The sequence below is a fragment of the Camelus bactrianus genome, chromosome 9 (genome assembly GCF_048773025.1).
Source record: "Camelus bactrianus isolate YW-2024 breed Bactrian camel chromosome 9, ASM4877302v1, whole genome shotgun sequence".
In the NCBI taxonomy this organism is placed as follows: domain Eukaryota; kingdom Metazoa; phylum Chordata; class Mammalia; order Artiodactyla; family Camelidae; genus Camelus; species Camelus bactrianus.
In genome coordinates this window covers 19,022,371-19,040,608 of record NC_133547.1, presented here as the reverse complement: position 1 = coordinate 19,040,608, position 18,238 = coordinate 19,022,371, and the positions used below count along the sequence as shown (strand labels likewise).

At 51.5% G+C, this 18,238-nt stretch overlaps 1 protein-coding gene across 5 annotated transcripts in view; it reads left to right on the top strand.

Annotated features, from left to right (window-relative positions):
* ZNF536 (zinc finger protein 536) overlaps positions 1-18,238 on the top strand; it is a 416,211-nt gene that overhangs the window by 169,133 nt on the left and 228,840 nt on the right. For all 5 annotated transcript variants that reach the window (XM_074369862.1, XM_045512935.2, XM_074369861.1 and 2 more), the window contains exon 3: positions 15,513-17,684. In XM_074369862.1, the coding sequence (XP_074225963.1) occupies positions 15,515-17,684 (2,170 nt within the window). In that variant the 5' untranslated portion in view covers positions 15,513-15,514. The remainder of the gene's footprint in view (positions 1-15,512; positions 17,685-18,238) is intronic.

Below are 18,238 nucleotides of genomic sequence, written 5' to 3'. Positions count from 1 at the left end.
AAAGGTGGGAATGAATTGTCATGATCCTGGGCAGGAGGAAGCTGGATAAGCAGAGTAGAGGCGAGAGGCACAGGGGGTTCTGGAAGGGAGGATGAGGTCTTTTATCAGCCAAGATGCTTTTGGTTTCAAGTAACAGGAAATCCAACCCAAACTAGCTTAAAGTACCACGAGGTGTAACTGCAAAGTATGTAAATGTTTCAACTTCAGGTGTCATTTGATCCAGGAGCTCAGATTATATTATTTAGCATGTGACTTCTCTCCTCTGCCTCCCTGGCACTGGTCTTATCCCAGGGTGCTGCATCCCCACCTCCAGCAGCTTCAGACTCTTGGTAGCAAAATAGCTGCCGAAGCTCCGGACCTCACCAGAGAGTGAAGCCTCTGTGGCCCACTAACAAGCCCTAGCCCTCAGTCTGATTAGCTTGAATTAGGTCACCTGCTGAGTTTTGAACCTATCACCAAGGCCAAGGACTGGGATATTCTTATTTGTTCAAATGACTCCCACAACCAGGGTCTGAGGGTTGGCTACATTCCACCCAAACCCCAGGACTGAGGGGGAAGAGAGGGCTTCTCCCATGCAGGGTCTGTAGTGGGTGTGGGTGGAGGGAGTTGGATGTCTGTCCAAGTGCCTGCAGTTGGTGGTGGTCTGCACCTGGTTAACTCTGCTCCCCAGTGGTACAGACAGGAAACCATCCCCATGAGTGTGTGGGAAGTCCCAGATCTCCATAAAAGTCTCGAGCGTGGGGGTGAGGTTTACGGGAAGCCCCTTCCCAGACAGAGGGTTGGCTTCAGTGCCAGGCTCCCCTCCCAGCAGAGCTGATCACATACCCCCACGGGGCTTGGCTGTGGGAGCCCCCCCAGAAGTGGTCTTCCTCTGCAGGATGTTTGTCACACTCGAGGGAGCTACAAACAGGTAATGCTTGGCTTCCCCAGGCCCGTGTTATGAAAAGCTTGAGTTACAAAACGCTCTGGCTATTAAAAACCTGCTACTGACTTTAACAGCAATAAAATATCTGCTGTTTATGAGTAATTAGCCACTTCTGAAAAAGAGCTCTGTTCCTTTAAATTTATGGGGTGCCTTGATTTATGCATTTCATGGGGGGATGTCACGTTACATCACATCAACCTGATGTAATTTGATGCAAATCAAACACATGAATGAGGGAATGGCAACATTCTCTCCTGCCTCTTGAAGTGTGTTTCTAAATGGGGGATATCTTTGGCCCCCCACACCATCTTCGCTCTTCTTGCTTGCTTTCTCAGGAGGCACTTGGGGGGATCCTGAACTTCTTCAGTCCTGGGTGTGCTGGCTGCAGCCTCTGACCACCCTGCAGGTGCTTCCTGGGAGGATCTCAGATCCCTGAGGGTGGCTGAGACTCAGGCAGCAGCAGCTGGTTGGTTCAGGAGCTTCATGCCGTGCTCCAGGCGCTGCAGAAGGCTGGCAGGCTCCAGGCTAACAGGCTTCCTGACTGTAAGGACCTCAAGGTTGGTCAATACACACAGGACATGATATAATCAAGAGTCTAATTTTTGTGTTATCAGTTGGAGATGGAATTATGAAAAAAGAGGTCGGTGAGCTTGGAGTCTGGTGGAGGAAGGTATATGACTGAAGTCTTTTTGCAACTGCTGGCCCTCATTCACCAATGAGTGGGTAGAGGCAAGGACATTCCAGAATTTATTGGTTAGACTGTGCATCTATTTATTTCTGCCTTATTTCTTTCATCCACCCAGCCAGCCAGCCAGCCAGCCAGCATTTACTTAGCACCTACTAAATGTCTTGAGTGCTTAGGAAGTAACCCTGAGAAGTAAGATACAGACACATATCTACTCATTTGATCTGTAACTGTAGGTGGGTCATCAATCACCTTAGCTTCTGGCCTCAGTCTACCTATCTATAAAATGGGCACATCAGCCCAAGTGATTAGGAGCTAGATGATCTCCGAGGTTTCTCCAGGTTTACCGCCCTACTGTTCTCTGTGCAAGGGAGGCACAGATCTCATTCATGGTGTGGAGAAGTGCTCTCCAAGCAGTTGAGGAGAAGGTGAAGGAGGGTGGTGGGAAGTGAGACTGGATAGGGGATGGAATGGCCATTCGGTGGAAGTCTTTGACGTGAACTCTAGTTTGTGCCACAGAGAAAACAGTGCCATTTGATCTTTGCCTGTTGTACTTAAATGGAGATAACCCATGGGTGCAGGAGAGAGCGGGCAGAAACAGGCTGGCATCAGGCTTGGGCATCACCCCCCAGTAGGCAGAGCTGATTGATGGGGTCCAGCTGTATCCCACTGTACACAGGCTGCTGCCACGCAGACTGGCTTCCTTGGCAAGACCTGGATGCTTTCTAGTAGGTCCCTCTGGGTAAAGCAGAAAGTCTGAGCTTGGTCTTCTAGCACCAGGGACTTCCCTTGTGCAAGCGCTTTCTAGAAGGCTTGCTTCCTCGGCTGGCTTCCTCAAAGTGACAGTCAGTGGTGTTTAGGACCCTGCGACCCTGCGTCATGGCTCTGGGTTTCTGACTTGGGAAGGGATGCTGTGGTTGGAGCAAGGCCACCTCGCCTTCCTCCATGCTCCGCCGTGGCGGCGCCCTGATGCTACGGAGGAAGTCTCCGGTCCTCCCAAGGCCTGGGTACAACCTTTGATACAATTACTTTCAAATGGAACCTCGCTATTGTTTGGCGTCTTTTTGCTTTCTAGTGCGGAGTGACATTTTTGTGGTCATTAGCCAAATTCCATTTCTGCGGTGAATTACCTGTTTCACATGCCTTTTGTCCAGATTTCAAATGATGGGGGGTGGTTTGAATTTTCCCTCATTAACCGCAAGCACTTTTTTAAAAATAATAAAGGGAAGGCTGTTAACCCCTTGACTGCCACACAGGCCTTGGGAGCGTCTGACTGCCACGGCGGGCTTGCCGATGGTGACTGCCCAGGACTGAGTGCTGGTAGACACAGTAAAGGCCGGGCAGTGTGGACGTGCCGACGGTCACTGTAGTTATAGAAGAAGGAAAGGCAGCGGCAGCAACCTTGCCACAGCGCTCGCCCTGCGCCAGGCCCTGCTTCAAGCATCCTTCATTAATTACCGCTCCTAGTCCTCCCACCAACCTTATCACTGCCCCACATCACAGACGTGTGACCAAGGAGGTACCACCTTGGAGCTCACAGGCCTCCAGTTCTTTTGGAATCAGACACAGTTTACCTTTGGCAGCAAGAATCTTTTCCATGTCACTCGGAGTCCCAAAAATGAGACTCCTCTGGGACCCCAAGGAGTAACACTAGTGCAGGGCGGTTGACCTTGGTGGCTTCTAAATGCCAGCTGCTGCTTGTTCCAATCGCACCACCACACCGAGCTCCTGGAGTTTAAGACTGCCTCACAGCTTCCGAAAGCCTCTCCTTAGGAAATACCTCCGGTCCACCTGAGGTGAGGGTGGGGGACACATCGGTGTCATGATTGTGACGACAAGGTACAGCCTGTCCAGGGAGGGATGGACCGACTGTCCAGGGATGCTTATGGCCCTGGACCAGCACGCTAATGGCACCTCCTCCCTTGTGAGAAGAGAAACATTAATTTTTAATGTCTCCCTTGGTGTTCGGCATCAGTGAAGTTCAGCTCTTGCTGTTCTTTGTGATTGGTGATGGTTCAGGATCAGGGCTTGGCTGAGAGGTCCCTTCCCTGTCAGGTGGGCCACAGAGGCATAAATCAGGAGGCAGGAGGAGAGACAGTAGCTGAGGGTAGTGGCCAACCTGGCCAGCCTCCTTGGTTGTCACATGGGAAGCTGTGACTCAGAGAGGGATATGGGCTTACCAAGCCAAGAGATGTCTGGGCTGGGGTGCAGGTGTGATTCCTGGGAGTGGACGAGCCCACGGGGGAGGGCACAGGCCTAGCTGGTACAGGTGGGGCGGGCCATTGTCTGGGGTGGGTGCCCAGCCCTGCTGGTGCACTGGGGGAGACCTCCATTCTACAAGTGCTCCCGGCCTGCTGTGTGAGCACTGTTCTAGGTGCAGGGGTGCATGGGGTACACTCCATGGGGTGCATGCCATCAAGAAGGGGCATTCTGTTCTGCTCTAACTGTCCCCTTCATTCCTGACTGTGTGCAAGGACTTGGATCTTGGGGTGACGGGATCTTGGGGTTGGAGAGGGAGGTGTCAGCCAAGGCTCGGGGTGCAGTGAGCCTGGGGCATGGAATGGCAGTGTCCTCCTGGTTGTCGGCCTGCCCGGAGGGCCTCCTCTGTGGGACACTCAGACAGATGAACGAGATGTGGTCATTGCCTTCAGCAGCCCTCCAGTCTCCTGACCCTTTTGCGAGTGAAAGGACTCAGATGTTATCACAATCTCTGGGCTGATATTTCAGGATGGATGGCATTTGAGATCATGCCCCATGGAGTGGACTTGTCACCTGGCTTGTGCCGTGGGTAGCGGAGAGCATGGCCTGCCCTGGTGGTTCAGGAGTGGCCTGTGGTCTTTCTCCCCTGAGCCCCCCATTTCCCTCAAGGAGAGATGCTATGCACCAGACCTGCAGCATCTGTTGCTGGGTCTTTTCATTCATTCATTCATTTCCTAATTTAATCATTTATTCATTTGGCAAGTATTTGTTGAGTGCATCCTCTGTGCCTGGCTCCGTGCCAGTGCTGGGGGCCCCCCAGTGAAGCCGATGGTCTTGGTCCTCGCCCTCATGGGGCTCCTGGTCAAGTACACAGACAGAGCCACCCCAGTGTGAAAGCCACTGTGAGGGGAAGGAGTCAGCCGGGAGGAGCCCTGTGGAGACAGACATGAGTGCTCTTGCCCTGGGCCTGGGGCATCAAGGAGGGCCTCCTGGGCGAGGTGGCATTTAATCTACCTCCTGAGGGCAGGGCACAGGGACCACGTGGAAATTGCGGGGAGAGTGTTTCAGACAGCGAGAACAAGATGCCCAAGGGGGCACCAAGTCCCCTCATCTGGTCCCCTGGAAAGGGAAGTCCTGTCTCCTAATTCTGACAGATTGGAGTAAGAGCTGGCAGTGGGTGCTCCCTCCTCAAGCCCATGTGAGCTGGGAAGTCTGTTGGAAATTCATCTCTGTCCCCAGAGGCCATCTGCACGTGGCGGTGACACCCACTGCTGGGACAGCAGCTGGGCTCCGCCAGCAGATGTCCCTGCCCCTTTGGTCAGAAGCTCATGGGCCGGCCATCCCTCCTCTCCCAGGAGTCTGGCCCAGCAGAGGCCAGGCCAGGCCAGCCTGGTGACCTGCCCAGGAGCAGGAGACACTGAACTGAAGATTTCAAGGGCCGCAGAAGACCGAGGTCCCAGCCTGGCCCCGGCCATGCCCCATCTGTTGGCCTGAGCCCAGTAGTTGCCGGCAGCTGGTGTGCCTGGATTTTTGCTCAGTAATGATTGTGTGTACTTAGGAGATGATGTGTATCTGAGCTTATGCCTTCGACAGGCGCCCCTATGAATGCATCTCCCTGGGCCGGCTTCTGCGAAGACTTCACAATCAGGCCCTCTTTGATCACTCTTGCATATGTGGATTCTACATTATATTTAGTTTTGCGCCGAATCAAATCTGAGGCTTCTGTGAAATGAAAATAAACTGCTCCACACGATATGATAGTCCAGAAGTGCTCAGACTTAAACGGCTTTCATCAGGGTCGTAGAAGGGTGGTGAGGTGTAGCTAAACACTGCCCTCTGGGAGGAAGGGGCTCTGGGGAGTCCTGTGGGTACCAAGCCCCCTGTTTTGTTCTAGGGCAGGAGCTATGTGCTGAGACTGAGCTGGGACCCAAGGCAGGTTAATAGGGGATGAAATATCTAACTTCCTGTCATGACAAAGTCTGTTTAAAAAGGGAGAGAGGGAGCCAGCGAGAGAGAGATAATCAATACTCTCCATGACAGCTGCTGGTATCTTTCTCAGTTTTGAGATATCATTTTAAAGGTAGGACATTCATTAAAAGCTTATACATATATATATATGTATATATATGGTTTTTGTTGCTTTTCCTGAGGGGGTGGACACAGTTCACATAAATCAAGTACAGCATATTAGGGGTCCGTTTCCTTCCCAAACCATCCCATCTGGGAGAAATGGAAGCACCACTTGATGGCCTGGATTCTGGGGGGAGAGGCCTGGGCTGTGCTTTTCTGTGATCCTCTGGGCCACTTTCCTCTCCTGCATTGTGATCATCAGAAGCTTAGAGGACAGCTTTTGGTAGGACTGGGTCCTCCAGGAGCTTCAAATAGGGGGTTGATGAGATGCCGGTTCTCACAAAGCCCCAGCAGAAGAGGAGAGGAAGTGTGACCTCTGACAGCCACGCAGTGAGGTACTGTGAATGTCTGAACAGTTTCAGAGAAACTGCATGGGAGCTTTGAGGACTGAGTGATCACCTGCAGCATGGGGGTAAATCCGGGAAGGCTTCCAGGAGTAGGTGACACCAGGATGGAGCATAGAGGTTAGATTTGGGGTGGGCTTCTGGGAGGTTTGTGGAGTGGTCCTTCTTGCACTATTTTGCTGTTACAAAGAGGAGACCAATGCCTTCTTCCAAACTCTAAGTGTCCTCTTCTCTCTCCTGCACCACCACCACGAGAACTTGGGCCCTCACATGTTTGGTTTGTGGTCTAGGAGTTTATTTTCACCCCTTATTTTTCTCCATCTTCTCTGATCCACATTTGGTAGAAAACTAATAATGTCGCAGCAGTGCTGTGAAGTATTATGTGTTATGTGACGACTCCGACGGGGGCTTCTTGAGCCCTCATTTTGCCCCAGATATAAACTCCATGCTGCACAGATTGACATTCAAGTCAGTGCCTGGCCCACGCTCTCTCCTGCTTCCGCAGGAACATTCTATGCATTTTGCACATGTTGTCGCCTCTGTCCCACACACCCTCCTCATCTTCTCTGCCTACTTCTAGGCTCAGCCGAGGACCGACCTCTTCCCAGTTATTACCCTCACTGGCCTTCCTTCCCTTCTCTCCCCTGCACCCCTCCCCCACCACACACAGCTTCTCAGCACATTGAGGAATCCCGTTTCAGCACCGGACCCCTGTCTGTGGTCATCATGAGCCCATTTCTTCCCCTTCCTGGAGTCAGCTTTCAAAGGCAAGGACCTGGTCTTGCTTGTGTACCTCCAGATCTGCCCCACTTCTTGCCAGATGCAGGCGTTAAAAGGTGTTATTGAATGGTATGAGGCCCACTTTACAGATGCACCTATAAAGCTGGCGATGAATCAGTTTTTATTTAAGCCCTTTCATGTGCCTTGTTTATGTCCTTCACCTCTCAGCATTTACTCCACTCCCAAATTAAGGTCCTCTCTAGATCTCAAAGGCTGCTGTGGTCGGCACCTGAGAAAGGGATAGCCCTCTATAATTTAAATGCCACGTTTTCTCTCCTACAACCCCACTGGCCTTCTCAAAACCCTGTGAGGTATGTAGGACAGTTACTGCCGGTCCATTTTAGAGACAAAGAATCTGAGGCTCAGGAAGGTGCTCAAGGTCAAACAGATGTCAGCGGAAGAGCTGGCAGTTGGCCGCACGTTAATGGTAATTTCAAGGTCATTCTCTGCCCTTAACTTCAGGCTAGTTGGGGGAATAACCCACCTAACACGGGACAAGAGCACGTGGGATCATATATCTGCCCTTATGGATGTTAAGAAAACAAGATGATTCTGTATAGCACAGGGAACTATATTCAATATCTTGTAATAGCCTTTAATGAAAAAATATGAAAACGAATACATGTATGTATATGTGTGACTGGGGCTTTATGCTGTACATCAGAAATAGACACACTGTAACTGACCATACTTCAATTATAAAATTAAATTAAATTAAATAAAAAACAAGATAATACAAATAAATGTTTGTATGACCCTCTCCCCAGGAGGGGAGACAGACGTGCCACATTTCTAGCCCCACAGTGCCCTCCTGCACCCTCCCCGCCCATGCCGCCTCTCTGAGGTGCTTTCTCTGGAATGCCCTGCCTGTTTCCACTTTTGAGCGCACATGGTTGTGAGAGCTCTGGCTCCTTGGCCTCAGCTTCCTCACAAGCTGTGGCTTCCTTTGTTTCTACACATTTCACAAACGAAGGGGCTGGCATCTCTCAGTGTCCACCCCAGCAAGACTGAGTGTGGTGTGGACATCAGGAGGCAGCCCACCCCATCCCCTCACCCCCAGCATGTCTTGCTCGGGCTCTGAAGTCAGGCTTCCCAGGGAGCCCCTGTGTGACCTTGTGGGGTTTAAATTTTCCCAGCCTCAGTTTCCTCATTTTTAGGATGGGACTCGTATGGTACCTACCACCCAAGGTGGTATGAGCCTGAATGAGATAAATGGTCGTGAAGTGCCTGGCACAGTGCTGGCACCTGGTATTGCCACGAAGAGGAGGACGAGGATGAGGAAGAAGAACGTGACAAGGATGAGGATTCTGTTGTTGATGTAGGTGGTGATGATGGTGATGGCTGCAGTCAAGATGGTGGTGATGACAGTTATTATTATTATTATTTTTGAGAGTTCATACTACCTGACAAGTGCATAGTCTTAACAACCACCCCCGTATGAGTTTGGTCTAATTCCATCCCCAACATCTGTTTGCCCAGCTTTGTGTGCTATGTGATGTGGGCAGATAGTGAACCAGGAACGCAGACCAGAAGTCTGCTCTGGTCTGAGAAGATGACCAGGGGAACTCTTCGTGGGTGTTTTCCTTTCCCATTGGTGTGCTCATCACCCATGTCTAGTTCTGGGACCCAATTTCAACCTAGACTCCAAAAGCCAACATGCTAGAGAGACCTCCCTTGCCTTGAAAATGTTGAAATCACCCAGAGTCTTCAAAGAGAGGATACTTTTTAATTCTTTTTTCTTCTTCTAAGTCCTCCAACTCTTGTACTACCAACACAGAAGCTGCCTGGGGTTCTGTAAGGCCATATGCGAAGCCCAGCGAGTTCAACTCCCCATTAGAAGCAGAGGGGGAGGGTATAGCTCAAGCAGGGAGGATATTGCTCAAGCGGTAGCTCATGCTTAGCGTGCGTGAGGTCCTGGGTTCAGTCCTTGGTACCTGCTCTAAAAATAAATAAATAACCCTAATTACCTCCCCTCGCCTATATGTATTTATATATATACACATATACATATATATGTATATATATAAAGAAGTCAAAAAAAAAAAAAGCAGAGATGATGACCCTTCGGCCAACATTCCATGCACAAGGGGAGGTTGGGAGTTTGACCATGCTCTCCTGGTTACACGGTCACCATACCCAGCAGCCCTATTTGAATATCATATTTTCATTAGTAAATTCAGCAAGGATTTAACCATTTCTGGCCCTGTCTCATAGCGTCATCTACACATCAGTCAAAACGGAACAGGTCACCCGCGCTGCCCTCCTGTTTATCTATTAATCATCTGGCAAATAAACCACTCAGTATCCTGCCCACCTCAGTAATGTTTGTGATGTAATTTGTTTGGATGCCCAAATGTCACCAAGCGTTGATTGTAAGAGATGAAAAAATGTACTCGCTCAGCATAGCAAGCTCTAGGCCAAAATGTAAGCATGAAATCTCTGGTTTATTTTTGTAATAATGTTTACAGCTGTTTAATGACCCTGAAAAGGTTCAGTAGTCTGGTGTTCTGTATTTCAGAACAGGAGTGTATTATGCTTATAACAACCTTGGTTAAACAGTTTTGAGCTACAACAATTGGAAAAATGGTATTTAATAAGAAGCCATTGTATTCTAGATAAAGTTGTCTTAATTACTGCTTACCCAAAGGGTAAGAAAGTAAGGTGGGTTGTGGGGAAGGGCAGAGGGTCATTTGTGGGCCCCAGGAAGCAGGTCCAGCTACTGTCAGAAACCCATGCTGTGACACGATTTGGCGTAGAACCTACAGTGGTGTTTGCAGCCCTTGCTGTGAACCCAAGTCCCACCCCTTGCCCAGCGACTGGGAGGTATGGGTCTCCTGCAAGGTTTCCCAGACAGCGCCTTTACCCCGTTGATAAAAAAGGGAATATTTAGTTGTGCTTGGGTAGACAACAGTATTTGATTTTTAAAAATCGAGTTGAAATGGTTATTTTGAAAGTCATTTTATTTCCCAGCTATTCTTTTTCATGGTATAAGGATAAAACTCCTTCATGCAACTTACTGGCAAGATCTATATTTTGGGGACTATTCATAAGATTACTTTTTTTTTTTCCTGTGCTAGCAAAATGAAACTGTGTTTTTGTGTAAAATTTATTTAGACTCCTAGCAGCTGGCATTTCTGGTGTCCGGATAGTTTTAAATTTCATTTTGAGTGAAAGATACAATTAGGTTCTCTATTGGAAGAGTTAAGTGAAAACTTTTGTCATTGATATCACAGGAAATAGTCTTGAAGGCAGAAATGCAAAATCAAAATAACCATTAGCACCATCAAAGGCAGCTGAATGGCCCTCTGTACCTGCAGCCATGGGGATGATGAGACAGAATGTATTCTGATAATTTGCGCATCCAATGGTGGGTTTCAAATGCTGAGAATGCCCTCGTCATGAAATATGAAATTGCACAGCTCAAGAAGAAAACCTCCAGCCCTCAGAAGCTTTCAGCTGGGGCGCCTGCCTGCATTCAGAGGATGCCATGGTGAGGAATGCCATGGCGACCAGGATTAGACCCAAGCCTGATTCTTCCTCAATATTGACAAGTTGGGTTGAGTGCCCCAGTGCCCAACCATGACCACGGGCTCAGGAAAGCTCAGGACCAGGGTGGAATGTGTAGTGTTTCCATACTGGAGGGACGATGCGCCAGACTGGACAGGTCACAGTGGCCTCTGTCCAGCCTCAGTAAGGAGGTCCGGCTGCCTCTCCGCGGTTCGGTAAATGACATGTGCGTTGGTTCCTTCCATCAGTCAGCCAGAGTTTATCGATCCTCCTGCTATGCTTTGGGCTGGGGCCATGAGCTGAAGGCTGGGTGAGCTGTTCTCAGTGTTTAGTCGTTTGTTTACTTGCTTCTGGTTGTGCTCAGGGTTTTCCAGCCTAGGTGAGAGGGTTAAGATGAGTTATTGTACCGGTTTCCCAGAAGGTCCCAGCTGCCTAACTGCCTTAAGCCCAGGATCGTGGCCCACTCTGTGCTGGCTTCTGGCTTCTTAATGTGGGCCCCTCAGGTGCTGGAACACAAGATAATGGCTCCAGAGCCAGGGTTGGGGAATGGAGGATGGGTTGCGTGTGCAGGATAAAGTGCTCCTGTGTATTAGTGACTTCATGGGGCCAGTGCTGCGTGTCGATGTGTGTGTCTGCCCCCTTTGTCCGGACAGGGGAGTGTCCTGTGGCAAGAGGCCCTGACAGGGATGTTGGCAGACATTCACCGCAGCCCTGTGAGGCAGCAGCATGGTCCCAGAGGGAAGGCGTTCTCCCTGTGGGCTGGGGGAAGGGAGTAATGACACCCTCCATCAGAATGCTGGCCCCTCGAGCAGCCCCACCTCCCAGCCCCACCTCCCAGCCCCACGAGCTCTTAGGCTGCAGTTGGATCCAATCCTTTGGGTAGGATAAGGGATCCCTTAGTTTCCCAGGGTACGCATTTGTATTCATTTCTAGAGGAATTCCACTTGGGGAGGGACTGCACCTTCCCCAACCCAGACGTACCCCTGTGCGCACACCCACACCCCTATAGACTGCAGCTGCAATGGTTTCTCCTGTCTCTAAACTTTGGATTCAGCCTTTCTGGGGCCTTTGCATTGCATCCCTTTTGTTGGTGACCTTGCCTGCATTGGCCCCTTGGACCCAGGGGCCCTTGTGGGCAGCTGCACAGAAGGCCCCTGGCAAGTATTTACCGAATGAGCGAGATAGGGGTACATGAATTCCGGATGGGTGAAGTGTCAAGGCTGGAGAAATTGGGGCCGACCCAGGTTTTGTGAGTCCCAGGCCGGGCCTGGGGCCAGCTCGTCCTGCCTCGGCTGCTTTGGCCCAGGGACAGCACACCAATTACCCCTTGCTCTTTCCAAGAACTCACACTCCCCTTTCTTGCTCTGAGTCTAGCAGCTGGCATTGGTTATGACTGACCCATCGCAGCGCCTGCTCCTGCTTGTGGGATCACGGGGTGTCAGGTCTCACAGAGCATTCTGAGATGATTGCCAGGTGCGGCCCTGTTTCACCGTAGGGCTCTGTCTGCACAGGCTCTGCTGGGACTCATTAGAGGGGGTGAGGGCCGTAATCCTCAGAGCATCTCCTGGTGAGCTGGCCAGCTCGGCTGAAGTTCTGGGTTCTCCTATGGATCCCAGGGTGGATGGTCAGGTCCTCAAGGGGATGCTTCTCTCCATCTCCATCTCCCAGTGCCACAGCTAGGCCATCAGCAGTGGTCCAAGCCTGGGATGGGCACCATGGCTACATATAATGGAAAATTTGGTTGGGGACACGGCTCTCCCCGGGCTGTTTCTGGACCCCCAGGTTCTGAGTGGGAGCCCAAGGCCCTTCTGACTCTGACAGATTCTGATTGTGGATGTTCGAGGACTTGTGCAAAAGCTGAGTTTGGATCCCCTGCAGTTGGGGTAAAAGTGATTCAACTTCAGGGCCAGTCTTCTTTTATGGGCTGTGTTTATAGGGTCTGCTCATTCATTCATCCATTCAGTTAGGACATGCTGAACCTAGGAGCCAGCTTTGCTCCAGGCCCTGAGGCTTTATTTGGGACCAAGGCAGACACGATCCTGCCCGCCGGGAAGAGAGCACATTTGTGAAAGGGTCAACAGGAAAACTGCCCCGTGGTAAGTGCCATGAAGAAGAAAGTAAAGTGATGAGGTAAAGAGGTTTTCCCAGATGGGGTGGACTTGGAGGTCCCTTGTGAGAAGGGGATCTGTGAGCTGAGACCTGCATGAGAGGGTGCCACCGGTGCCTTTGCACATTCTCGAACATTCTGTGTTCCATGATGGCACCTGGGGGGTTAAAAATAAGTTAAAAAAAGCTTTGTTGACTCTGAAAAAATTTTTGTAAGCATAATAAAAGAATTCCATATCCAAACCTAACTTGAAAACTCTCCACGTTCATTATTTGACAAGTTGGGCTGTTTCTTGTGCAGCATGAATGGGGGTCGGTGGTCTTCACCTCGATGCCTTTCATCCAACCTGATCTATAGTTTTGCTCGAGTGCACATTCAGCCTCTGCTCCCTCCTGCTGAATTGGCATCAGCTCAGCAGCCGTAACCTGAAAATAGTCCGTCTTCCTGGATTCATGTCTTCTGAGCTGGCCAACTGGGCAGCCTTTGGAAGTGGGCCATCCATGTTGGCTTTGGACTTTCCAAACTTCCCCAGAGCTGTTGGGTGGAATTCTGAGCACTCTTAAGTGGCTCTGGGGTCATGATCCGTGTTTGCTCAGGAGGGGAGCCAGCACAGCTGGATGGGGCTTGAAGGTGGAGAAACGGCTCTAGACGGGGCCCTTCCAGGAACCAGTCCTGCTTGAACAACTTCTCACACCAGGCCTGCTCTCTTCTGCTGGTCAGTGGGTGCCATGGGTGCTGGGACTGGCCAGTGTTGCCCACCACTGTATCTTCAGTGCCAAGGACAGGGCCTGACACACAGTGAGAACTCAGCAAATTTGTTGAATGAATGCAGGAATCTCCATAAGAAATTGCTCCTTTCTGACCAGGCTCCAAAATGGGCTTTTTTTTCTTTTCCTTTTTTTCTTTTTGACTGTAGACTGCCACCAGAGACAAAAAGGAAAGATGGAAATCAGAAGCATTCTTTTACTGCAAATGACTGTGTGCCTATGTGTGGGTGTGAGTGTATGTAGTTGTTCATGGACAGTGAACCCTGCACTATGGTACAGTTTCTCTCCTTCCTTGGAAATAAACGTCACGTCTTTTTCTTCCCCTCCCTTGCAAGATGGACTCACAGCCTCTGTCCTCTTGCCAAGGAAGTTAGGTCTCCCATTGGAGACCCTCCATTTGTGCATGGTCTGCCTGGCGGGAAGCCCAGTGGGCAGCAGACCTCACTGGGGCTGAATGGGCTTCCTCCACAGTTGAGCTCTGTCCCCACAGGTCCCCCCGGGGACCCGCTTGGCCCAGGAATCCATCCTGGCTGGGGTTAAGCGGTGCTCCTGGACCACCTGGCTGGCCAACACATCTGAACATTGGGATTCAAAGGGGCTAGATGTGCAATAGCTGTTCCAGTGGCAGGAAACGAATTTGGACTCCTTCAAGTGGAAGACAGATCTGGAAATAGAAGGACCCCAGGCATGGATTCACTGCCTTTCAAAGCTGAGCTCCCCTCATGCTCTGATGTGGAGGGGGCGTTCCCTCTGCCCCCTCCCCGGAAATGGTCTGGCTTTAGCTGTTCTGCATGGGCTGGAGAGGGGCAGAGAGGACTATTAAAGACAATTATGCAGACCGGCTTTGAGTGTTAGCGTTTAACAAACAGCTTTGGGTTCTAATTTTCTGCAAAACACATACTGCAGGTACAATTTGTACTCATTACTGTATATTGGGAAAGTTATTAAAAACACTCAAACTTGGTCGAGACTTCCCATGGCATCGTCCCTGGATTTTAATTGGTTTTTATCTAGTTCTATAAAAGATCTCTTTAAGCCCAATCAAAGTGCCTGCCGCAGATACCAGGCCAGTTGAAGGACTGGCGGAGCACACCCTATGGTGTAAGTCTTTACCCCCTACCCAAATCTGAGCAGTCACAACAATCCACTAAGATTCCATCATGAGATAATTTATACTTCTTTTGATGGGCACAGTCACCAAATGACAAAATAACAGTGTTTCGTAACATAAGGGTTAAATCTTAATCTCTGAGGTTTGCAAAGCCGCTACTCGCAGTCTCCTTAAAATTTAATATACCTCGTTAATGCTTCCTTGCAAACACTGAAGGATTTTTATGATTATAATCATGTGTTACAGCACCTAGTACTGTTTCTAAGCAGCATACTAATCAGCTTAATGAGATATTACTGCACTTTTTGTTGACTAAAGCAAAATCCCTTTTATTGTTCTAAAGCCTGTCCTTTACTTTATTTTTTTCCCAAAACATTATCTTGTTTTATTATGTACCAGTAAATATCGTGCCATTGGATTTTGTGTGTGTGTGTGTGTGTGTGTGTATGTGTGTGCCAAATCATAAAATAATCTCTTTCATCGCAGACTGGCGAATGTATTGAATATAGTAACCAGAAACAAAAGTTCCAAGAGAGTCTGTTTGGTCTTGTGGTTAAACCAGCCATTCTGCTCTATGGCAAACTCTGAACTGAACCAACAGGTGCAGGGGCCACACAAGAGGGGAGAGGAGGAAAAGTTTAACACGTAGACCCTTGATTTGTTATTAGGTGTTGAAAGTGGTAAAACATTAATAATTTAAATGTGAATGAATAATTGCAGTCTGTAAATAGAAAATACAAGGAAGACGATCTATCGCCAAAACAAATTGGAGGAGCAATGCCATATTGCATAATTGGCATTTAATAATTCATTTTTTTATTATTGTTTTTGACTATAATTCCTTAGCATTATTATGTGTAGGTAAGGCATGAAATGCAAATTCCCCACCAGCTGATGCGGTTGATTCACTGCGCCATGGTACCTGGCACGGATCTGAACTCTCTTTTTTATTTTCAGGGATGGAAGAAGCCAGTCTGTGCCTTGGAGTGTCCTCGGCAGCGCCGGAAGCTGAGCCCCATCTGAGCGGCCCCGTCCTCAACGGCCAGTATGCCATGAGTCAGAAGTTGCACCAGATCACCTCCCAGCTCAGCCATGCCTTCCCCGAGCTGCATCCGCGGCCCAACCCCGAGGAGAAGACCCCCGCGCCCCTCGACGAGAAGGCCCTCGTGCCCATGGGTGGCCAGCCCATGGGCAGTCAGATGGCGCTCCTGGCCAACCAGCTGGGCCGGGACGTGGACACCAGCCTCAACGGGCGGGTGGACCTGCAGCAGTTCCTCAACGGGCAGAACCTGGGCATCATGTCCCAGATGAGCGACATCGAGGACGATGCCCGCAAAAACCGAAAGTACCCGTGCCCTCTGTGCGGCAAGCGTTTCCGCTTCAACAGCATCCTCTCCCTGCACATGCGCACTCACACCGGCGAGAAGCCCTTCAAGTGCCCGTACTGCGACCACCGAGCGGCGCAGAAGGGGAACCTCAAGATTCACCTGCGGACCCACAAGCTGGGCAACCTGGGTAAGGGGCGCGGGAGGGTGCGCGAGGAGAACCGCCTGCTGCACGAGCTGGAGGAGAGGGCCATTCTGCGGGACAAGCAGATGAAGAGCAGCCTGCTGCAGCCCCGGCCCGACCTGAAGCCCCTGCCGCACGCCCAGCAGACCCCGCTGGCCGCCTGCAACCTGGCCCTGCCCACCAACCACAGCGTGCCCGACGTGGCCAACCCGGTGCCCTCGCCCAAGCCGGCCAGTGTGCAGGAGGATGCCGTGGCCCCAGCCGCCGGCTTCCGCTGCACCTTCTGCAAGGGCAAGTTCAAGAAGCGGGAGGAGCTGGACCGCCACATCCGCATCCTGCACAAGCCCTACAAGTGCACGCTGTGCGACTTCGCGGCCTCGCAGGAAGAGGAGCTCATCAGCCACGTGGAGAAGGCCCACATCACGGCAGAGTCAGCCCAGGGCCAGGGCCCCAACGGCGGCGGAGAGCAGTCGGCCAACGAATTCCGCTGCGAGGTGTGCGGCCAGGTGTTCAGCCAGGCGTGGTTCCTGAAGGGCCACATGCGGAAGCACAAGGACTCCTTCGAGCACTGCTGCCAGATCTGCGGGCGTCGCTTCAAAGAGCCCTGGTTCCTTAAGAACCACATGAAGGTCCACCTCAACAAGCTGTCAGTGAAGAACAAGTCCCCCAGCGACCCCGAGGTGCCTGTGCCCATGGGCGGCATGTCCCAGGAGGCCCACGCCAACCTGTACTCCCGGTACCTCTCCTGCCTGCAGAGTGGCTTCATGGCCTCAGACAAAGCCAGCCTGAGCGAGCCCAGCCAGCTCTACGGCAAAGGCGAGCTGCCCATGAAGGAGAAGGAGGTCGTGGGGAAGCTGCTGACCCCCATCTCCAGCATGGCGCACGGCGTCTCTGAGGGCGACAAGCACTCCCTCCTGGGGTGCCTCAACCTCGTGCCGCCGCTGAAATCCAGCTGCATCGAGCGGTTGCAGGCGGCTGCCAAGGCTGCCGAGATGGACCCCGTGAACAGCTACCAGGCTTGGCAGCTCATGGCCAGGGGCATGGCCATGGAACACGGCTTCTTGTCTAAAGAGCACCAGCTACAGCGCAACCACGAAGACGCTTTGGCAAACGCCGGAATTATGTTTGGTAAGGAGAAGCGGGAGTACGTGTTAGTGGGAGCAGATGGCTCCAAGCAGAAAACGCCTGCTGATTTGGTTCACAGCACTAAAGTGGGCAATCAGAGAGACCTGCCAAGTAAGCTCGACCCTTTAGAAGGCAGTCGGGATTTTTTGTCACACGGGCTGAACCAGGCACTCGAGTACAACCTGCAGGGTCCCGGGAGCATGAAGGAGAAGCCCACCGAGTGCCCGGACTGCGGCCGAGTGTTCCGTACCTACCACCAGGTGGTCGTGCACTCCCGCGTGCACAAGCGGGACCGCAAGGGCGAGGAGGACGGGCTGCACGTGGGCCCGGAGGAGCGGCGCGGCTCGGGCAGCGACCAGGAGTCCCAGTCCGTGAGCCGCTCCACCACGCCGGGCTCCTCCAACGTCACCGAGGAGAGCGGGGTCGGAGGTGGGCTCTCCCAGACCGGGAGCGCCCAGGAGGACAGCCCGCACCCCTCCTCGCCGTCCTCCTCAGGTAGGTGGCCTGGGAGATGGGGAGCAGCAGCTGGGCCAGGGCCCTGCCTGCCCTGCAGAGTCAGTTCTGAGGTCCCGGTGGAGTGGTGGTGTAGGGGCACCTTGCCTGTCTGTCCTGCCTCAAGGAAAGGCTATCATTTCGACTTTTCGCCTTCCCTTGAAGAGTGGCTGGTAGGAAAGTAAGTTGACCCTCCTTCCGGAGATGGTCTGTTGGTACGTTTGCCAGCAGGCATAGCCTGCCGTTCTGCTGTGATTAATTGTCTCTCCCTATTTCATGCCCTGACCCCATCGGCCATCACCCCTGGAATCTGGGAGCTGCCGTTTGGCTCCATCCATGAACGTGAATGTGTTAAGTGCAGACCCTCCCCATCCATCCCTCTGAGTTTATGCCCATAATTCTCTCATTTGGGCACTTCAGTGTCTCTCCCTAGACAAAACCTGTCTCCGGTCCCCTTCCAAAAGGACAGTTTGGCTCACCTGTCCGGTGCTTCTAACCTGAAGAACCACACCACTCTCCTCTGATGGTTTGGAAAAGCACAGAGGTTTGAAACACAG